The following is a 23,775-nucleotide window of genomic DNA, read 5'->3' as shown; positions in this document are numbered from 1 at the left end:
ACATGATTATCGTCACAGAAACACGCAACAACAAGGCATTATTAAAGCAACGTTAATGGGGTCACGCGCTGTACACGCAATGTATTAAATTCTGCAGTGTTTATGTGTGTTTTAAAATAGGGTTGCGCCTTTTGAAAAGTGTGTTTTTATCACCTATATCTGAAAACTTCTTAAGAACAACTTTCTCCAAGTCAGTTTTGACTTTTATCCAGAGATGAAGCGTAACTCGACTTAGCGTTGCTAAGTCTGCTTTTTTACCAAGTTTAAATTTGGGCTACTGTTTAAACTGTTTCCAACAGTTGTTTTTTCTGCGCATTAAAGATTAAATGATTTCGTTGCTTAGTTATTGGTATTTTGGCTGTGAATAGTCATTGGTATGCTTTTGGGCTAGTTTTGAACATCCATTCGGATGGTTCAGATACGCGAATCTGGCAACCCTGGCTGTGCGCTTGCGCAGACTTTCGGTTCGGATTCTATATAATGTACACGAACATTTAAATCAGATTGCAATGTTTAGGGTGCATGTAAACTGTATCGTCGTAACCTTCAATCTCATTAAATTCAGTCAGATTGACAAAAGTTTGTGCATGTAAACATAGCCATTGATTTCAATCTTTGACATGAGTCATGACCTCAACATTATGTAGGATGATTTTATGTAGAAAACAATAAATCACAAAAATGACATTTGTTGAATTTACACAGACACATCCGAGAAGCAAAAGTAAAAATAATAAAAGCTAATTTTAGTTACCACACTCTTCGGGACAGTGAAGTTGTCCATTTTCACACATGCTGAAAGACAATAAATACATGCGTATGCACTTATAAATAGGGCTGTGCGATTTAGGGAAAAAATCTAATTGCGCCTTTTCTACCAGGAATTGCGATTGCGATTCGATTTGCGATTAAATTTTGTAGCCTCTTTAGATCGTTAGATCTTAATGATATTGCTTATGGGTCTGGTGATTTAACTGTATTCTTATGTTTTTGTTTTGTTTTGTTTTTTTGTGAAAATAAGGAAACAAAAACAAAGAAATTAAGAATATAATTAACACTTCTTATTGTATGAAATGTAAAATGATCTTTAGCTTGGACTAACACTGTAACAGTATTTAAATAAGTGAGTTCATTATAGATGCAACTTTAACAACAATTTAAAATATTTAAATGGGTGACTGAGTTTTACTGAAAATATTTGAATGCATGTTTGTTTGTTTTTGTAAACAAAGAACTGTAATACTCAACTTCATAACTCTCAAAATATAACAAAGCTACATTTGGGATTTTTAAAATGAATATAAAATCCAAATGCGTTCAATGTCATGTCATTTCATTCAAGTGACATTAGCAACCAAGTAAAATGGTATTTTAGTTTGTTTTAAATAAGGAGCCAGGCTTGTAAGCGAGAGACGCGGGCGTGAAGTCTTGCGATGCGGACTTGCAGAGACAGGCGGGAGTATTTAATAAGCATAGAGACACAGGCTGCGAGTGTGCGTCAAGTTTAGACACCGTGTCTGTTGTGGTAGACGCCCGCGCAAAGTCTTGCGATGCGGACTTGCGGAGACAGGCGGGAGTATTTAATAAGCGACACAGGCTGCGCGTGTGCGTCAAGTTTAAACACCTTGTCTGTTGTGGAAGACGCACGCGCAAAGTCTTCCAATAGGGAAACGGGCACGAGTATTTAACAAGCATTGAGAGACACAGGCTGCGCGCATGCTTTAAATTGAAACCCCAACCCCTCGTCAGTGTAGGAGAAGCGCTGTTTTGGTTTGACGTGCCTCTCACAGAGAAAGCACAAACATACTTGCGCTCGCTCAATTGGTTAGACTGTCACAAAGCCTCTCTGCATATTTCTCAAATCGCATCATATCGCATCCTTTCGCGATTTGCTAATCGCAACGTTGCACATCGCGATTGCGGTTCGATTTCGATTAATCGCCCAGCCCTACTTATAAACTGTAAATGTGATTAAAACTGATATTAGTCATAAATTCAAAGAACATGGGATCGGCAAAAAAGTTTAAACATTTTTAGGCCTATTTACAGTACCATTGGCGTCCACCAATAACCACTGGACCCGGCAGTGTGACACCACCAGGATGGTAACAGTTGCAAAGAGGGCGAGGGCTACAGGTGTGGCGGTTATTCAGGTGAGTGTCTTCTGTGCATCCACATCCCTCCACAGGGTCATCCGCCACCTCACAGGTAGGATCAGCCCCCGAGAGGGAACGGCAGGTGTGGTTACATGCCACTGTGCTGTATCCGAATACCAAGTTCCCCAGGCATGAAGGAACTGAAGCCAGAATGATTGTGTTAACTACTTGTTTACTGTCATAAAAAGTAAATGTGTGTGTGTGTGTTGAAGGAAACTATGGAAAGGTCTGACCCCACAATTAAAGCATTAAACCCTTGGCAGTAGGCCAGTTTTCCCTATTGTTCAGAAGGTTTATAAGGTTTCCGACCTAAACATCTGGAATATTATTGTACTTTAAGAAAAGCAGGCGTATCAGACATGACGCCTGTATAATTTGCACACTATATAGTGGTATGTCTCAGCCTGATTTCATAAAATTCATACACATTTACGAGATTTATGAATTTATACATATTTATACGTATGAATATATAAGTTAATCGTTCAAAAATGTATGATTCTCATGAAAAAACAAAACCCAACCCCTAAACCCAACGTCACAGGGGTCAAGACAAATCGGACAAAAACTTACGAATGTGGTCGTATTAATTAATACGAATTAGCCAACTCATTAAATATGTACAAATTCTCATGAAATAGCATTGGTTTGTCTTTAAGCACAGTTGCTGTGACTCACGGCAGTTTGTTCCCGATCTCCAGTCTTGAACAGTGATTCCCTGAGTCACACAAGCTTTGACATAGTTGCCAAAAGAGACGCACACACACTCCTCCAATGCTGTCGAGCACTGGCATGTTTTTTGTACACAAGCCTAATAATAAACAAACATAGATTAATGACAAGACAACAAGAATACATTTTAAAAGTATCAATTTGTTTACGGATCCGGATATATCCATACCTCGACAAAAGATGAAACGGGTACGTAATCATGACACACTGCAAACACTCCATTCGGATCTTTCAGCCGATCGCAGCTCTCCTCAGCAAATATCTCTGCAAACGTAATTGATACAAGTTACAAGTCTTTAAAGAAGCTGAAGATCTGTTTTACCTGGTTTACAAAATAAGCACTTAAATTGTTCAAATCGAATACTTTGTGTTTCATGTTGTTCCTCAATGTGAGGTTGAGAATTCATTTTAATTTGGGAAGGTAATCCTTCAAAAAATGTAATTCAATTTTAATTGTATAATTGATAAAGAAATAGTAATAGCTAAGTGACCAATACCATTGTCAGTGTTGATGCATCCAGGTATTGGGGCACAAGTATCCATTGACCAGGACTGGGCGAAAAGTTGAACTGAACTTTCTATGATGCCACTGAAAGTGGTGAAGTCATCACTTGTGTCATTATTATAGGTTCCACAGAGTCCTATATTTAAAAAAATAATAATAATTTTGATTTTGGTGAAGTGATGCATATGTGCCTTTTGGTTGGTTTGTTTGTATAAAGAAAGACTGTACCTTTTGTTGTTTCAGTTGGTTGCAAATATAAATATATTTGAATTTCTGGAGAAACTTGAACTTGCATTTTTAGGCCAAATGAAGTCTGAACTTGAACGAACATTGAAGACTGCCAGAACACTGTGGCATATTCTGAAACAAATCCCAGTGAAATAAAAATGAATGAAAATCAAATGTTAAGCTTATATAAATATTTTACACTTTTAAAAGCCTACCAGTCCGTGACAGGTCACTGATTTCTATGTTGTTGAGTTGCACATTGTTCGCAGAGAAGATATATCTTTCCTGAAACAAAGATGGCATTAGTCACTCTCTAGAAAACTTTCAGTGAAGAATTGAAAATTAAATTGCACCAACTGTTAGCATAATGTTTTGAATTCATGTCGAATGTTTATGGTATTTGTGCATTCATTGTCATTACCATATGTGCCGATTTCTTTTCTTTTTTTTTTGTCGGCACAACGTCACCCAATGCTTAGGTTGCTTAGCAACGGCAGACGCTATGGGAGCACCCAAGCACGTCGGAAACAAGGAGGAAAGCATTTTCTTTTTAGATGTGAAATGTGAAATGCCACTTATTCAGCTTATTTTTCAAAGCATTGTAGATATTACAACTTGTGAGATCCTCCATTTAGAGACGTCACTCAATGCTTTGGTTGCTTAGCAACAGCTGTGTGCCCAAGCGATTTGGAAACAAGGAGGAGAGCAGCACGGTCATATTTTCTGCACGTTTTGGACGCAAAATGTGACGTGCCCCTTTTTCAGCTCGCGAGATCCACAAATAAGAGATGTCACCCAACGCTTAGGTTGCTCAGCAACGGCAGACGCTACTGGAGCGGCCAAGCATTTTAAAAACAAGGCGTTAAGTGCCACAGTCACATTTTCCGCATGATTTAAGCCGCAAAATGTGATGCGCCCCCTTATTCAGCTTATTCATCAAAGCATTGTAGATACGTATTCAAATTCAAGAGATCAATCAATCAGAGAACTCACTCAACGCTTAGGTTGCTTAACAACGGCAGATGCTACGTGAGCACCTAAGCACTTTGAAAACAAGGAGTTAAGTGGCACGGTCACATTTTCCGCATGAATTAAGACGCAAAATGTGAAGCGCCCCCTTATTTAGCTTAATTATCAAAGCATTGTAGATATTACAACTCGCAAGATCCACCAATCAAAGATGCTCCTGAATGTCAAAAGCATTTTTGCCTTAAATTAATTGAGCATATCTGGCGTTTTTCTGTGGGTGCTCGGGCTACGAAGCACCGATGGGATCTATACCCATGTTTATTACTGTCATGGCAATCAGATGCATTGCAAGCTGATTTGTCAGTAAAGTAACTTACAAAGAAACTGTCTTCCCTCTTGTATAAAGACAGCTATTGGGGATAATTCATTTAAAGATAAAAGTCAGTGAGCCCAATTATAGATATTCCAAACTGTATAAAGAATCACAATTTGAATCCCACTTGAAATTTGTCTGACAAATTTGCACATTGAAATACAAGTTGCAATTCAATTTAAATATAGTATAGAACATATTTTAATCTGGTAATCAACAGCTGATATCAAGACAAATAAACGTTTTAAGGATTGTCGGAACACCAATGTAATGAGAGTACGGTGTTAAGTTGTTGTTTTGTTCAAGATAACTGAATGAAAGTGATTATGAAAGAGGAATGTTCATGCTGAATACAAGGGCAATGAAATATTCATATCTTTTAAGGTGTCCAAATATGCAGCAAAGAGAAAGAGATGCAGGGTGGAAATAGACAAACCTGATTGATATTAAGATATGCCTTTTCTATGACAACATCACGTCCAGAAAACTGAATGTTCAATGTCCAGTTAAGTCCCTGCATGATATTTAAAATTAATATACAGTATTAAAGAGAATATTTCAGCACATGATTACATTTTAAATTAAATAATTGGTTAAAAATGTTTTTACCCTTGCAGCCACGTAGGTGCACCTGTCCAGCAGAGAATACTGCTTGCCATCAAATGTGGTTATTAACTGGCCTTCAATAATACACTTGGGTGGACATGTGTTTGCAGAGCATACCCATTTGCCTCTTACACATGTACTAGAGAGAAAAGACAACAAAAAGTTTGCAAAACAAGAGTATTCCAATAAGCATTTCACACATTTTTGCCAAATATTGCATAAAAGAGAAGAGACAACATGGCAAATTAAAGTGAAGAGCTTAGATGCAAAAGTCGCTAAATACCACCTCCGTCAAAATTGAGAAAATGACCAATTCTCGGCATGTATTATATGTTCCTCAAATAGATTTGCTTCAAATTCACTTAATCCCTCCCCCCAGGCCATTCAGAAATACAGTTTTGTTGGCAGAATCCATTAAACAGCATAGTGATTTTCCTGCATTTTTTCAGCAAATTTGATGACAAAGGCATGTGTAAGTCAAGGTGCAAGAGTTTTTAACCGGGTTAAAGGAGGTTTATTCAAATATATTAGGATATTGAATGAATTTTTAAGCCTTTAACTTTCATCCAGAAAGGACAGTGAAGAGTGACTGGAGATTTTTTTAGAAGTGGAGATGTTTGCTTGTACTTAGAGGGTTTATCAGGGAAAGACTTTGTTTTGAATTTCTTAAACACCAATAAAATGACTAAAGTGACATTTGTAAAAAATAAATTTTTAAATTAATATTGCTTACTAATAAAGTAAAATTACTGAACCTAAACATAAGAGCCTGATAAAAAATGCTTATTTACAAGAAAACATGCCAGATGCACTTAGAGGGTTTCGCATCTGAGCTCTTCAAATTAACATTTTAATTAATGCAGTCAATTTTAGTCAACGCACTTAAAAATGCAGTCCTAGAAATCCTTTCTTGGAAAACATTTTTAAAATATGTAAAAATATATATATATATATATATATTACCTAAATAGATTTAATTACATTGTTCTAAAAGAAACCTTATTATTTGGTTTTATATATATATATATATATATGTATATATTATATCAACATATATATTTGATTTGTTGCAGTTACTGTAACTTTAATCTGTGCTAACCTAAACTTAAAACAAAATTAAAAACAAATAAACTGTGAAGGTAAAGATGGTCACACACCCGACATTGTGCCATATATTTAAAATTTGAACACATTATTTTCTATGAGTGTACCCACACCGGCAGCGTCTGTGTGCGATACCCTAGACGGAACGTGGTGTGACGATGCGCTTCTAATATCTAGAACTCACCATGTTTGACACTTAGTCATGCGTTTCTGTCCTGCTGAATATATTGTCTTTCCATGCACACATGGACAGTCCTCCACATTTATAGAATAGTATGTGTCAACGCGATCATTCAGGACTTTCCCTGTCAATGAGAGATTAAAAAATTATTATATGAACTAAATAAAATAAAATAATATATCAATTCCTTTCAAGGTTTGTGTTAGTACTAAAAAGTCCTTTTAAGGAAAGTCTTCGCACTTTACAACTATAACACAAACTATGTAGTCATAGAAGAGCCTTTAAGTCCTATCAGTGGCGGACAGTGACTTTGAAGTTCGTCACAACATGTATGCAGCCCGTCATGTGTGTGGTTCGTAATTTCAAAATATGTGTTCGGCGCGTTGAGTGAACCTATGTGCATCACGTGTCTTGTCAAATTAGTGCCTGCTGCAGATGCGTCTAAAGGGTTTATGATAAAAAAGACGCTCGCATTTGCCAGACACTCGCATAATCCCATGCGTCATCAGAGTTTAGTGTTAAGGGAGTGTCTTGCGTGTATTTTGTGAACGTGACCGTCTCTTTTATCATAAATGGTTTTGACGCGTGTGCAGCAGGCACTTATTTTGACAAAACACGTAATGCACATGGTTCACATGAGAGGTACATACTGGTACCAAAGAGTGCATATCAGTATCTCAAAGGTATGTATTAGTACCAAATGTACACTTATCTGTACCTAAATGGGACATATTAAGACCTTCTGTAATGTACTGCCCTAGTGACAGCTTTGGACCCCATTCATAATAATAACATTGTGACATCTTATTAAAATCTATAGTCTTTGGTACTAATTTAGGACCGGGTGTGCCTCATAAGCCTTGAAAAGTGAAGCCTCTGGCTCTTTGATCGCCCCCTGGTGGCTGGCTGCAGTACAAGTCATAACCCCGCCCTCTCCATTCAAATGAATAGGACTTTGCTCTAAATAAAAAAAATATTTACACTTCCAATAAAAGTTTTCGAAAGATGGTTTTGGTCCTTTCAAGTAGTTGTTATCACGCTGATATATGCTCAAGTGTTAATTTTTGTGATAAGTTTCATTTTAGCTTGTAATTTGATGCTATAGAAACGGGGCGTGTCGTTATGATTGGAGTGGTTGAATTGGTCGCGCGAGCGTTTGGGCGGAAATTTGATACCGCGGCTCCGCCTCTGGCTTCACGGACGATTCCTTCTGCGCATGCCTCGGCTTCAAACTGACGTTTTTACATAACATGGCGGCGACCGTGGTCGGACATTTTTGGCTTCAATTCATTACAATGGTGGGAGGCGACGTCGCGTCGTCCATCTTTTTTTACAGTCTATGTTTAGGACTAACCGTCTGGAGGCTGACAGGTGCTGGTGAGTTCTTGGTAAGGCTGTGGGTTGCTGCAGGTTGGAGGGAAAGCGGGACCCATCTCCATATAGTGCAGATCTCCGGGGCAAATAGGTTGGGCTGCAAAATAAATACTATTTCAGTCTAGAGTATAGCCCTAAATATCATCTGTCTGCACTATTTTGTAATAAACGGTGTCTCTTACAGCAGTTGCTTTTTGTCCTCCACATTGTCCACAGGGGACTTGAGCTTCCACACATAATCGAGAGCTCTTTAAAAAATGAGCAGTTTGCTTCTCGATGCTGCAAGCCATACATGTTTTTATAGCACAAATTCAGGTATGTTCGGTATTTAGTGCCGAGACATTCAAAAGCGTGGGACAAAACATCTCTACAAACCTGAAAATAATGAAAACGGATAGTGAATAAATGCATTATAAATGGCTGAATGTGTGGTAAAACTTTCTATGAAGCGTGTGTAAACTGTATAAAAGCACTCGTGCTTATATGTATAGGCGTCATATAAAATGATTACCAATTACACTTTTTGTGCTAAAGTTGTGCAAAAACTTACTGTGTTTGTCTGCGCAACAGAGTCTTGAGTCAGGCATTGTCCATCAGAGAGAAGACTGTCAGATATCAACTGCTGAAGAGTTTCTAAACAAAAGTAAAAACACACTTTTAAAACTGATGCAACTCGAACAAAAAACATTATGTGGTACTGTAATAATTGACAAGTTTAAGTACAGGCATTGGAAACGCAAATGCAAAGAGGATTGCGATTTCATTTGAGTTTTGGCAAGATCCGTACGCGACGCTAGAGGAAGTGAAATAGCAAATTATGAATTGCAATTGAGATTGAAATATGGCAGGATCATAACTCGAAAGACATAGGAAATTCAAGTACAAATGGACTTTGATTTTACATTTGAAATTTGGCATATATTGTACGTTCGCGTAAACGGAAATGCAAACAGTTTGCATTTGCGTTTAAATTAAGTCACAGTTTTTACACCCACAAGTGGGAAACGCAATTGCAAATACCATTTGCAATTCCTTTTTAATATTGTCCGCAAAAACGTTCCATAGGGGACTAATATAATAACAGGCTTAAAGAAACCCAAAACATCAGTCCACTTAAAGTTCTCACGGACACGCGTTTTATCAGCTGGCGATCCTCCAGACAGTGACGGACCACGTCTTTTCGCTCATTTCTGCCGTGTGGCACCTGTGCCCGCTCGCGGTGTAAATCGCGTCCGCGCTATTCTCCGAGATGCACTTGACGGCCTTTTGTGCAGCATTTTTTTTTTTTACGACAACCTAGTTAAGGCGGTAGCATTTCCCAGCCTGCAAAGTGCTGCGGGAAACCCTGGATAAAGTAGTAAAGACGATATTAACTCTTGTTAGTATTGCTTTGGGAGCTGACCATCCAAATATGGTAAGGTGCATCACATTTTTGCCACATGGTCAATCGGAGCACACCACGCCTTTCAGAACGATGAGCTTTAGGGGTGGCATCCATAATTATCCATAATTTAGGATACAGTATTAAAAAAGTTATATCATGTAATCATGTACAAACTGAATTTGACTTTAAGCACATTATTGGGACCATCCCTGAGGAAAGCCAGGTGAGATTTTGATACAGCAAGAGGGAAGACATTGATGATTTCAACATGCTTTTCGTTTATTTGGCAAAAAAGAGAATGTGTATTGCCATCTACATGAACTTTATGTGCCTTTTTAGGACACAAAGATAACTTGCATTTATCAAAATGCCAACTTCAGTGTAGCTCTAAGATTTATCACTGAGAAGCTGCTTAAATACTGCAGAGAGTATGTAGATGAGAGAGAAACATAACGTTTACACCTGTAATATTTAAATCTGTCTCTTTTGTCCACTTACTTTGAGGGGCAATTTATGAAATAAGATCGTGCGACTTTCACACGCTTGCAAAATGAAACTACGCGGAAATCAGCCGCTTTCGTTTTATCAATGAAAGGCTAAAAATAGCGCTGAATACCATAAGACGTAAAATTTGTTCAGTACCTCAGATTAGATAAGTGGGCGGAGAGACGGCGGTCTCCTGTGGCTGTTCGAACACATTCAACCTGTAGACTGCAGTTCTATCTATTGTTTTATTTCCCCTGTCATCATAGGTAACATGAAATAAAAAATGTTTCCACACACCAAACTTATACGACGCGGGCGCATCCTCCACCTCCGGGCAGACTTCCTTTTCTCTCCCACTTGCCATTTCTACACGTAACATAACCTGCAGTACTTACACTCCAAACCAGTCACCTCTTCTTTCGCGCGACACGCTATCTGAGGTCACATACAGGGCATGAGGCTACATTGCGCACACCATGAACCGTCGAACCGTGCGACGCACACGCGCTCCGAACCGAGACAAGCGAACCCAACGGTTCGGATGTTTTCATGAACCGTGCCACCCCTAATGAGCTTTGTACAAAATTCACAGGTCTCAGAAAGGCGGTGGCATAGAGGAGCAACAATAATGTATGGTATGTGAAAACATAATTTTTTTTAACAAACCACATTAATACATTGCATTACAACAAATACACAAAATACATTCTTTTAGCAACGTAATAGGGGCTCTTTAAACTGACATTGGGTTAGCAATACTAACCTGAACTGTTCTGGTGCCCACAAATTCCAGTCATATCTTGTTGTAAATCCTGGTCTAGTTGCACCTATAAAAGTTTATATTCAAGACTACGTTCAAAAAGTAGCATGACCACAAATTTGGTTAAATCATTGATGCTACATTACTCTAGCAGTTAGTTTTGCCCAAACAGAAGTATGTTATCTTAAATGCCAACTCACCCAGAGAGAACTGATGCCATCAGAAACACTGTACCAGGTTACAGACAATTGCAAAACTTTGCTCCTGAGTTTGGTGTAGATTCCATATTGAAATACGTGCTGATAAGTGTGGTCATATGGAAGTGAAATTCTGTGAAAGACCATTTATATGTAAGCAATAAGGTACGAGAGGCTGTGCTGTATCGTGAATAAGTAACGGCTGAAGGGCGTTGTTAGGCACGACGCGAAGCGGAGTGCCTGCAACCTCTTCAGCCGTTACTTATTCACGACACAGCACTTGCCTCGAGCACCCTACCGCTTTCACAAAACGGTTACCACACAATATTAAAGTAAAAAAATATTAGTGCAACTTTCATGAAGTTAAATTAATAAAAGCATTCCTTCCGCTAGAAAAAATAGTCCCTGACTGCGAACAACAACATGAAAGCTCAAATAAAAACAACAAACTGTTCTCAAAGTTTGTCTCATTATATGTTTATGTGTTGCTAAGGGTGTTGCTAAGGGCGCAGTGATATTAAATAGAACTGTTGGGTGAAGCGGTCATAGCAGTGTTTTATCGTGAATAAAGCACACCTATTGACCAATCAGAATCAAGGATTGGAACTAACCGTTTTATAATTTTATTTAATTCTATTTTTTTGAAATGTGGCTTTATCAAGAAACATTTTACTATACTTTAAAAAAGTTGTCCATAGGTAGATTTTTCTACAGACTCAAATTATGACTCGCAGATTAAACCAGTGCTAAGTATATTTTTATGCATTTTGCAGAACTTTTTATCCAAAGCAAATTATAGTGCATTTAAATTGCACTTTGATCTATATATGTGTTTCCTAGGAAACAAACCCACACATTTGCATTATAATGCAAATTGAGCTACAGAAATGTTACAGAACTAAAATTAGATGCTTGTATTTTCAATTAAAATGTATATAAATACAGAGATGCAGATTTGGCCCCCAGAAGTTCAATAAACCAGTGCTACTTTTTGGTTTAGTAAAAATGTATGTATTCGGGCATATATATATATATATATATATATATATATATATATATATATATATATATATATATATATATATATATATATATATATATATATATATATATATATATATATATATATATATATATATATATATTTAGAACATGGGTCTCCAACCTTTTTGTGTGCAAGGGCTACCACAATAGATAAAACAATCTGGAGAACTACTTTTTACTCATAACTTTTTTCTTTTACATTAATTTTATTTTATTTTACTTGTTGATATGTTTTATCATTGTTAAAAATTGTAACGTACATAAAAGAAGCCTAATAAAAAAGAAGTTAATTTAAAAATATGTAATAAATAAATATAAAAAATGAGGCTATTAATGTGCTTTGGCGGGCAACTCACAGACTCTGTGCGGGCAACCATGTTGAAGACCACTGATATAGAATATAAATGTAATATTTATTGTCCATAACTTATTAGATATTTCTATATTCTTAAATCTAGGGTATTCATTGAAAGCTCCTTAATAAATACATTTTAAAAACAATTGAATTTGAGAACAGTTGGCTTGTACACTCTCAGAAAAATAGGTACAAAAGTTTTAAAAAAAATGTAAAGTACCTTTGAGTATATGTATGTATCTCTTAGGTTCCAATGCATACCTTTGATGTACCAATATGCACATTTTAGGTACAAAAGTGTACTTTTTGAAACAGTGAACACTTTTGTACTTTCTTGTACCTTTTTTTCTAAAAGTGTATATGTCTTTGGACTTGTGCATTTATAAAATAAGTAACGTGTTTCAATGCAGGTTTTATGAAAAGCTCATGTGCCATGTGATCACGTACCTACTACCCTCCACTGTAAGCGTGTTGTTATAAATTTGGGTCACAACTTTATTCATGATTATCTCCACTCTGTTCATTAGGCCATTCTGTCCACGCTGGACGATAATGTGACAGTCCACCCCAGCATGTGTGAAGTGGGTGAACGTTACAGAGCAAGTGGACTTCAGGTGAAGCACAGTTTTATTGAAGGTCTCAAAGACTCCACTGCCATACGTCTTACACACATCTGAAAATGAGAGTATACAGATTTAAAAATGCCATAAATAATATTATATTTATGCATCATATATACATATATAATAGTATATAATATTATATTTAAAATGTTGACTGAAAACAAACTATAAATAATAAAATAAACAAATAAATAATTGATTTGCTTAAGTGAAATTAAAGTTACTTACTTTGAGTTGTAAACACAGAGTAGATTTGGCCTGCAAAATTGAAATGCTGAATTAACATATTGATATATTTATCTATAAATGATTCTTAAAAGAAAGTTATTTTTTAAGATTTGTAATTTTTGTATATAACAATAAAAAAACTATACCTTTTAACAAGTAAGATATATTATGCCTAAAAATGAAATAAAATATACTAACCTGAGAATACAATAATAAATCCTAAAAGTATGGCATCTTGCAGAGCCATGCTGAACAGTAGATGTGTTCACAGGTAAGCAAAGTTTCTTTGTGCACTCCTTTAAATGATGAGACCTGGTTAAGTAATTTGAATAACATGAGGAAATGTTATTTGGAGACTCTAGATTAAACATTGACTACATTCACATGAACAAATCAGGGAGTTTTGAACACAAAAGCTAACAATGGGCTTTTTATTTGCTCTGATTAGACAATTGAGGAGAAACTCTAGTGATTTATGTGCAAATTCCTTTATTTGGCCCTGCTTTGTTATTTACCAGTAATGATGTTTGGATTAGCATTGTCCTGCTCTTGAACAGTAGGATTTGATTTCAGGAACAGAAATACCTTTAGTTCACAGAGGGGAATATGATCTGTCAAAATAAATGTTATAACTGTAAATCTCTTCGCAATAAATCTTTCAAAGTCATGCATAAGTCTGGTCCCTAAATGTGTAGATATTATTTGTAGCCTATGCGTTTTCAAATTTCAATTAAATACTTGGAGGAAAAAACTTTGTGCAGGAAGCTGCATTTTTAAAATGGAAATTTAAATCTCTGCTATGCTTATTGCTTTTGTGCAATAAGTAAAACATTACATCCTTTTACTCCAGGATGAAGCAGAAAAAAGTCCTAAATATGTCAAGCACTAGAAAGATCCTCATAGCAACATGTTTATTAAACTCAAATAGAGAGTTAATATTAGATAAAGATTACCTAGAAAAAAAGATAAAAGCCAGTTGGTCAAAACAGCAATTAATAGTGATTAACATTATAAATCACTGAAATATTTCCTTCATTTATCAAATATATGTAAACTTCTGAAATAAATAAAATTATTATAAAATAAATCTTTTTTTGTTTGTTTATTGCATTACCTCTTTATTACGGTTAAAATAATCCTTTTACGGTAGATTATTTTTAATAACAAATAACCAGTTAAGCAAAATAAATAACCAGTAAATTATTACCTAGTTTAAAAACATAGCTAAAGCATACTGTATCAACCATTACAATGAGCTAACCTTACAGTGTCTACAATGTGAGCAACAAATCCTTAAATTCTTGCCCGGCTGAAAAATCCGCACAGCGGTGATCCATGCTCATTGTCTCCCATCGTCTTTTGGAAACCATAATATTTTTATTTTCCACCACAAGGTATTTGTTCAATAGGTCAGTTTAGTCGCTAGTCAGACCGATAAACAAGCACAGACGGGAAGTTAACACCGGGCCTGTAAACGCGGCAACTTGCATGTGTCCGATCAAACCGTCTATACATCCTTAAGGATTTACTGTATTTCCATTTTAACTTGATTTATTTGAATTTGATTTAAGGTGTAACTAAATGTAGTCATATTCGTTCAAACATGTTTAATTATATTCTTGATATCAAAAACATGTTGGGAGGCATTTTTATCCAACGTGAAAAAACACCAGGAACTCAAATATTTGTTCATAAAGTCTCCAATTGGACAAATGATAATGAGGAACCCTGCACGCTCTAACAACAAGAAAATATATATACTTGGATATTTGGATATACTTATCCAAAGCAATTTACTGTGCATTTAGGTACATTGTGGTATTATTTTTACAAACCTATGTTTTATAGGCCTAACTACAGAAACACAATCATATACATACATGTATAGTACCCTGAATATAGAAATGAATGTTAGTTTGTAACCTATGCTAAACTTTTCCGTGACTCTCAGAGTAAACAATTCATACGCCTTGAAGCATCCATGTTTCGCTTGCAGGTTTTGTTCTGTCCAGCAGATGGCAGTATGTCTGTTTGTCTAATCTAACCTTGTCCCAGCATTTCACATCCAGTGAACCACAGATAATCTACAAGATAAACATATTAAGAAGAAATTAAATGGATGAATACAAAGAACATAAATCTCTGACAGAAAACCAGCATGCAATCAACATTTCATCAACCAGCCTCAACTTAATTATTTCAATTCAAATGTATTTATATAGTGCTTTTTACCCTGTTGCACTATTGCAAAGCAGTTTTACATAGAACAAAGTGAAGCACAGTAAACAGATAAACAGTCTATATATTTTTTCTGAGACTACATAGGAAATTTAGTCAATTAATATGATAGATGACAAGTATTAAATTAAACCAGACATGTCTTTCCAGCTTATATGGAAATGGCCCATAGACATTTTCCACATTTCCTGATTTACAGTATTCGGCCAAGAACGTGTTACCGCTTCTTTTGTTGATCTTGAAACAACAATCCTGTCTAACACTAACACGACTCTTACCTTAACTCTTTCAAGTGAATGTGATAAAAACACATTGTTTAGGTCACAAACTCAGTCTTAAACCTAAACCTCAAACCTGCATCAAAAATGTGGTTGAATTAACTGATTGCATGTGCAAGACAGAACTTGCATTAGTTTGTTAAATTAACCTATCCACTTTAACAAGGTGTTTGAACATAACCACCCTACAATAAAAAAATCCATTCACCCCTTCCTTTTTAATCCCCATTAAACCAAAACAGTCTCATTAGACATGCTGTTTTTATTCTATTAGCAATGTGATGTCACACTGCTATAGCCCTGCCCATGACCGCTGACTGACAGTCTTATATTACCATAGTTTTTGCCTTCAGAGTTGAGTTGGACGTTGTCTGCATTTTTTCTGTGCTTCCTTGCAAAATCAGATCTATTTTATCCAAAGTATCTGTTTTGGTAAAGGAGCGAAGAGCAATAGCTCATTTGCATTTGGTACACACACAAAACTGTGCGTTTTTGCTCAGGGGCATTTTGGACATGCTATAGGGTCCACAGATAAATGCAGATTTAAACTAATACGTGGCCGATAACTATTCTGAATCGCACAGCCGATATTTTCCACAGCTATATCATGTACAACGGCTTTTGATCAGTAAGTCTGAAATCACTGTTAGTTTTAGTCGTTTAAAACATGCATTTGAAAAAGCACCGCTCGTCAAACATAATCATTCTTTATTACCATGAAAATACCTAAAAAGGTTTGAAGAAGGGCAATAAATATATCCTTAAGCCTTTCCTGGAGCTGCGTGTCATCATAGCTGCGTGTATGGTTCTTCGTCTACAGCACATATTGAGTTTCTGCACGAGAGCGCCCTCTGGTCTTTGGATGTAGCGGCATTTCACCATAATTCATTGAAAAGCATAGCAAGCATCATCGGCCAATATATCGGTGTACCCCTAATGCTATAATAAATTATTTGTGGGGTAGGCTATTTTGAGCTGAGACTTCACAGACACATTCTGGTCACACCTGAGACTTATATTAAATAAAGTAAAAATGGGCATAATAATGTGCCCTTTAATATGGCCTTAAGATGGAGAAGAAGATGAAAGGCAAAAAAACGTCTCTTATAAATGCATAATAAATGTATAAAAATATTAAAACTTGAATATCTCCTGAATATGAATGTTTTTCTGGACAACAGCAAAATTATATACTGATCAAATTGGGAATTTTGCTTCTTAAGTCTTTTTTGTCAGTTTTTGAACACTTTGAATTATTAGACATAACTGTGTGAACACAATTCAATCATCTCACCTCCGAGCAAAAAATCATCTCATGGAAAGCACGTGTAGTAGTCTGATTTTGGTTTTATCACACTTTGTAGGCAGACCCAGCTCAAACGCAGAGCTGTTTAATGGTCAAGTGAAGCTTCTGGTTATAAAACTAATTTCTAATTATATGCAGTACTGTGCAGTTCCTGTCAGTGACTGACAGTTTGAACATTAAGTCCCACTTTTACTAATAAGCAGTGATTTAAATTTGTGCCTTTAATATAATTTCGCTCGTTAATCTCAAATTCATTCTGCTTATTTCCAGGAAAATATGCATGTGCATATTTGTATTGTACATGCATTGTATGTAACTATATCACCTTATATACTTTTCATGCATGAATAAAATTTTCTCACTGTTAGAAAGAAATGGTCAAAAAAGTCCTAATATGTACCACCATTAGGCACAGATATACATTATTGGTAGGCTATTGGTACGAATATGCATCTTTGAGGTACTAATATGCACTCTTTATGTGCAAATCTGTACTTTTAGAAAGGGTATATACCCAGTGATAGCTGGGATATTTTGGTGAGATTTTTGGTCATTTGCTGAGACAGATTTTATAGCTTTTAAATGTTAACAAGCAGTATGTTGGATTTTTGTTCAAAGTAAAGCACACACTAGAAAATGTAAAAGATTTTGTCAAAACTCAAAAATGTAATTACTTTTATTCCAGTATAAATTATTATGATTTAATATGAACCATACTTCTAAGAGGTGCAGCATACTTGTTTTTTTTACATAAATGTGTTATCTGTAGGCTACTTTTTTGTGGCACGTAGACAAATGTTTAGTTAAACATGTTTAAAAACGATTCTTTTAAAGCTACGACTTGTCTACAGAAGGTAATTTTGTTAAGGAAATGTATTAGAATTCAGTCTGTTGTGTAATAGACTGGACAACAGTCTAGTATGCATCTTCGCATGTTACTCTACACGTGTGTTTCTGTGTGTAGCTGTTTGACGTCATGCCACGTCACGATGATGCCCGGCTCTACCTTTTCCTCCACTCTCTCATCAGTCTCATCCTTCAGACTTGTGAGCGGACGAGCATCACAAACTTATGAGGAGTGAACCCGTGAAGACCATAAATACAATCTCACCCACAACACATCCAGCTGGACTCTCATCCGCATACTTTTACAGCAGATCATCTTTGACTCATCTTGAGATTTTATTCGTGCGGTTTTTCACTTATGTCCCGCAAATCCAGCGATGACTATCATCTACGTAGTATGAGCAATCTGATGAGTGAGAGGAGAAAGCGAGTGTCGGATGATGGAGAACGGAGTCTCATCAAGGCTCCGTCCAGCGCCAGCATCAGTAGCAGCGCGCACGCACCCGCCGCGCCCGTCGCGTCTCCAGCGCCGGCGGACCTGGAGCGGGCGGCGCGCAAACAGTTCCAGCAGGATGTCACGCCGAGCTTCGTCTACGTCCTGGCCGTGTTCTCCGCGATCGGCGGCTTTCTGTTCGGCTATGACACCGGTGTTGTCTCCGGGGCGATGCTTCTGCTTAAGCGGGAAATGAACATCACTGTCCTATGGCAGGAGCTGCTCGTGTCAGGGACCGTGGCCGCGGCGGCGGTGTCCGCGCTGCTCGGCGGGTGTCTCAACGGGTTGTTCGGGCGGCGGGTGTGTATCCTTTTGGCCAGCTTCACCTTCTCCATCGGAGGAATTGTGTTGGGATCTGCTCCTAATAAAGAAGCGCTGCTCGTTGGACGACTCATAGTTGGAATGGGGCTTGGTAAGTAAAATACGCACCTGCTGGTTCGCAACTTTAGTGTACATGTAACATCAGGAAAGTTATGTTAAGTTTTTTATTATACCCAAACCAGTCAACCATAGTGGAATAAAGGGGTATCGCAAAGACACATTGATGTTGTTGTGTGTGAGACACACGCGCCCGCGCGCTCAGCCGCACAAAAACAGTTTAGTCCAGACTATCAATGAAAATGATTTGATCCATCCTGAAAAATCCAGCTAAGTCCAGCATAATCTGGTTTAAGGCGACAGTAGCTGGTTTAAGCCGGTCCTCACAGCCTCGCATAGCTGATCAAACTGGTGGGTCAGCTGGTCTTCCAGCCTCACCAGCTAAGTTCAGCTAGACCAGCTTAAAAAGTGACCAAAACACAGTTAGACCAGCCCAAAAAGTGACCAAAACACAGCTAGACCAGCTTGCTACACCAGCAATGCTGCTAAAACCAACTCACCAGCTGATGCTGGTCTTAGCTGGACTTTCTGGATACAGTAGCATGGTGTTGCAATTCAAATACTTTCATGACAAGAAAAATGAAACTACTTTCTACTAAAAGAGAATATATGAGTATTTCCTCCCATATTTGTGGATCTTGAGATTTATTATACCTGTCCAGGTGGGTCCTGGAATTAAATGGTTTGGGAAAGGCTGAGTCCTAAGTGTATGCTTGGTGTGTAAATGACAGAATGAGCTACGCCAATCTGATCTCTTTCTCCTGTATCTCAGTTGGTAGATTAAAACATACTTTCGTTTGTGACCCTGGACCTCAGAACCAGCAATAAATATTATGAAATTGAGATTTAGACATCGTCTGAATAAGCTTTCCATTGATGTTTTGTTAGGACAATATTTGGCAGAAAAACAACTATTTGAAAAAATGGAATCAGAGGGTGCAAAAAGGATCCTAATGATTTTTGGCATAAAAATTCATAATTTTGACCCACACAATGTGTATTGGTACTAATGCATGCTACATACAGTATGACTGGTTTTGTGGTCCAGGGTCACATGTAAGTTGGACTGTGGACCTCAGTTAGTTGTTTCATATGACATGCCGAATTTTTTTTAGGTTATCCACTGCCTCAATTTCACTGTTCCTGCAAGCTTCTTTGTCAGTTTGGTTTCATAAAGAACCTTTAACCTTTATCTTGCACAAAATGTTCTCTGTAACAAAAAAGAAGCTTCTACAGACTATTAAAAGATTAGAATATTCACTTATTATAGCTGGCAACCCAGACCTGGCAACGCTGCCTTGCTTTTAAAAAGCTGGTCGTGCCGTGAGAAGAAGCGCGTGAAAAACGTGCAGTTTGCGTTGTATAAAGAAAAAGTGCCTGGCTTTGAGCATGCAGCTTGCGCTGTATGAAGAAATCCTGGCAACGCTGCGGACCTGGCAATGCTGTCTTGCTTTTAAACAAGCTGGTCGCAGGGTGAGAAGAAGCGCCTGATAAACGTGCAGCTCACGTTGGATGAACCAAAAGAAGACTCAAGCAGTACACAGTATGAAGTAGACGCGTGTTGCGGGAGCATGTGATGTTTATAAATATGTATAAATTTGGTACCAGTATTGAGGTACTAATATAGGCACACTCTTTAGGTGTACTTTTTAAAAAGGGTACCAGGTATCTTTCTCTGAGAGTGCAGATGTTACTTTACATACTGTAGTGCAACTATTTTACTCATGCATAATTATTTGTAAATACAAATTATAGTTTTTTATTATTCAGTCATTCGTGACATTATGTGTTAGAAATAACAAAGCTACTGCTTTCCTTTCAAACTTAAAACTGTTTCTTTTAGTAACTCAAATCTATGAAAACATTAGATCTATCTATCTACGATAACTGTGTCTAATGCTTTTAGGATCACATGGACCCTGAACTAAATCAACAAAATCAAGAATTACTAAATTCAATCCAGCTGCAACAGATCAAAATGTAACGCATGCATTTACATTACGGTATCGTTCAGTGTTTATCTTGAAAATATTACAGACGTGTTAGATTTTAGTTGTATTTTAATTAGTCGACAGACTAAAAGTATTTACTTTTCTTATGTGGTTACGATTCAACAAAAGCACAAAGTTGGGTTCTTTAATGTGATTTCAATATGCCTGATTACTCTGAGGAATTATAGACAGGCTGTTTAATTGCTTCTCTTTAAAGAGACTGTGGCAGGCATAAAGTGTGTATAAGATCACCAGCTTTGATAAGATTGCATGCTGCGCCTCATTGACAATTCAGAACTATTTTTAACTTGGGTAATTAGATCTGAATCAGAAGGATTCATATGATTTGATTGGGTGGAAAGACTGACAGAGCTTAACCTGCTGAGCTTCAAGTGGTATTTTTCAATAATGCTTGTGCCACGAGTGGCTTCCAAGAAGAAAAATGTCCCATGGGTGTTTGGAAAGAGCAATTTGGCTTATACTGTCGTTAGGAAAGATTGCTGTTTTCTTAAAGGTCACGCTCCTTCTGATCCCATTTTTTAAACCCTAGTTAGTGTGTAATGTTGCTATAATAGCATAAATAATACCTTTAAAATGATAAAGCTCAAAGTTCACTGCCAGGCAATTATTATTATTTTCTTTAACATAATTCCCGTTTCAAAGCCTACAGCGAATGGCTGGTTAGGACTACAGCCCTCTACTTCCTGCTTTAATGACGTCAGTAGAACAGTTTTTGACTAAACTCCGCCCACAGGAATACGTCAGTCGCCAGCTAAGCTAACGGCAAGTTAAGCTGCTATTGAATCACAATACACTAAACAAGCTACACAATCACAACTCGATACGTATTTCTGAAGGAGGGACTTCATTGAACAAGGAAGACATCAATAAGTAAATTGTGTGAAAAATACTGCGTTTTTTTACACATGAAACATGTATTGCGCACTGTAAACACAATCAAAGCTTCAAAACCACGGAATGAACGGGACCTTTAAACTTTATATTATCTGGTTTATACAGTCTTGATTGATCAAATACAGATAATGACTTTTGCCTTTAACTCATTTAGGGTTGGGGATATAGCTAAAAAGATTCTTATATAAAATTCAACCTTTTATTATTTTCAATATATACGTTTATATTTAATCGTTTAATGTTCAATGCAAGAAGAAAATGCATTTGAAGAAATAGTAGTTTAATTGGATTAAATTAGACATGTTTTCCACATGGCAACGCACAGTATTGAATTTGGATTAGTTCCGTTAGTCCGATACCTACCCTAAACCCAACTCTCAAACATATAAAGACAAGATAAAAAAAGTACAGTCATGTGTATTTTTTGCATAAATTGACCAAAAATCATCTACAGTATAAAAGTATTACTAACACAACTTCCAAACCTTGCGAACGCCAATAGCGTTTCTCATTCCAAGCTGACGTATTGATACAATCGATCATGGTACCATTTTACATTCAAAGCTAAGATAATTACGCAATCAGTCACGAAACACGAGAGCCAATTTTATTTCACAGTTAAAGATGATGTATGCTTCTTCAGGTGGCAGTTTTTGAACATCATATACTGTAGATATCGCTTTTGGTTCTATTTGTCAGTTCTATTTTGGACTCATCTGACCACATTACTTTCTCCCATGACTCCTCTGGATCATCCAAATGGTCATTGGCAAACCTAAGACGGGCCTGGACATGTGCTGGTTTAAGCAGGGGGACCTTCCGTGCCATGCATGATTTCAAACCATGAAGTTTTAGTGTATTACCAACAGTAACCTTGGAAACGGTGGTCCCGGCTCTTTTCAGGTCGTTGACCAGCTCCTCCCGTATAGTTCTGGGCTGATTTCTCACCTTTCTTATGATCATTGAGACCCCACTAGGTAGGGATGTGCATTTATGTCATTTTTTCATTTCGATTAATCCATAGGTCTGAAGAACGAGTACTCGATTAACTGGGGGCGAGGCAATCAAAGGGGCACGTCATGGTGAAAATGAAAATATTTTTATTAAAAACACTCAAATAAAACTTAATTTGAAGAAACTATGACAGAACAATGAACACATGCTAGATTTTTAATGAATTAAATGTTTTTAAAAGAAACCTCTAACAGGAAAAGCTGCGTGATGAAGTTAAACTAAAGGGTTAATAAACACAAACCGAAGCTCTTTCTATATGACGCACTCTGCATAATATTAAGCCTTTATACAACATAAATGTACAACGTGCATCTATCTGCATAAAATGCAAGACTTCAACTAAGTTTTCAACTAAGTTATCTAAAAAAAAGAAAGTTTAACTCCCTTTGTGGATGTGCATCATAAACAGCGCACTTTTAAACACATCCAGTCAAAGCTCAAGCTTCATAACATTAAGCAGTTTTAAGTCTTTTGCTATCATTTTAGCGTTTAGCTGTGTCGTGTCATCCTCTTACCTCAGTCAAGATGTAATGTTAATGCTTGTACAGTATGGCTCTCTGGTATCTCTTCACAATTGATGTTTAAATATGAGATGATAACCCATTGAACTTTTGACGGCGCTGTACATTTTGCACCTGACTGACTGTATTATTTTACTACCACATGCGCTAACGTAACCACACATCCAAATGCCGCCATATCCACAATAAATAAATAAATAAACCCACATGATCATCGTTTTCGTGATCGATCATCGATGTCACGTTCGAGTACTCGAGCAATCGAGAACTCGTGCCCATCCCTGCTGCTTGCCAATTTCCCCGTAGCCCTTTCCAGCCTTGTGGAGGTGTACAATTTTGTTTCTAGTGTCTTTGGACAGCTCTTTGATCTTGGCCATGTTAGTAGTTGGATTCTTACTGATTGTATGTGGTGGACAGGTGTCTTTATGCAGCTAACAACCTCAAACAGATGCATCTAATTTAGGATAATAAATGGAGTGGAGGTGGACAT

The 23,775-nt window shown here is 37.0% G+C and overlaps 2 protein-coding genes across 2 annotated transcripts in view; one reads left to right on the top strand and one right to left on the bottom strand.

Moving 5' to 3' along the window:
* LOC129432615 (uncharacterized) overlaps positions 1-14,372 on the bottom strand; it is a 43,264-nt gene extending 28,892 nt beyond the window's left edge. The window contains exons 1-19 of the mRNA XM_073870108.1: positions 13,821-14,372; positions 13,504-13,617; positions 13,306-13,335; positions 12,902-13,127; positions 11,059-11,188; positions 10,862-10,925; positions 8,779-8,861; positions 8,411-8,603; positions 8,209-8,325; positions 6,858-6,978; positions 5,573-5,708; positions 5,400-5,477; positions 3,837-3,906; positions 3,622-3,753; positions 3,386-3,529; positions 3,058-3,152; positions 2,835-2,967; positions 2,053-2,296; positions 755-837 (exon numbers count right to left, since the gene is read on the bottom strand). Of these exons, the coding sequence (XP_073726209.1) occupies positions 755-837; positions 2,053-2,296; positions 2,835-2,967; positions 3,058-3,152; positions 3,386-3,529; positions 3,622-3,753; positions 3,837-3,906; positions 5,400-5,477; positions 5,573-5,708; positions 6,858-6,978; positions 8,209-8,325; positions 8,411-8,603; positions 8,779-8,861; positions 10,862-10,925; positions 11,059-11,188; positions 12,902-13,127; positions 13,306-13,335; positions 13,504-13,552 (2,128 nt within the window). The 5' untranslated portion in view covers positions 13,553-13,617; positions 13,821-14,372. The remainder of the gene's footprint in view (positions 1-754; positions 838-2,052; positions 2,297-2,834; positions 2,968-3,057; positions 3,153-3,385; positions 3,530-3,621; positions 3,754-3,836; positions 3,907-5,399; positions 5,478-5,572; positions 5,709-6,857; positions 6,979-8,208; positions 8,326-8,410; positions 8,604-8,778; positions 8,862-10,861; positions 10,926-11,058; positions 11,189-12,901; positions 13,128-13,305; positions 13,336-13,503; positions 13,618-13,820) is intronic.
* A 3,654-nt stretch (positions 14,373-18,026) lies between these two features.
* Positions 18,027-23,775, top strand: part of LOC129432617 (proton myo-inositol cotransporter) — a 115,971-nt gene continuing 110,222 nt past the window's right edge. The window contains exon 1 of the mRNA XM_055191127.2: positions 18,027-18,878. Coding sequence (XP_055047102.2) covers positions 18,332-18,878 — 547 coding nt within the window. The 5' untranslated portion in view covers positions 18,027-18,331. The remainder of the gene's footprint in view (positions 18,879-23,775) is intronic.

Source organism: Misgurnus anguillicaudatus, chromosome 1 (genome assembly GCF_027580225.2).
Source record: "Misgurnus anguillicaudatus chromosome 1, ASM2758022v2, whole genome shotgun sequence".
Taxonomy (NCBI): domain Eukaryota; kingdom Metazoa; phylum Chordata; class Actinopteri; order Cypriniformes; family Cobitidae; genus Misgurnus; species Misgurnus anguillicaudatus.
Note: the sequence above shows the minus strand (reverse complement) of the source record. Positions and strands in the feature narration are given on the sequence as shown.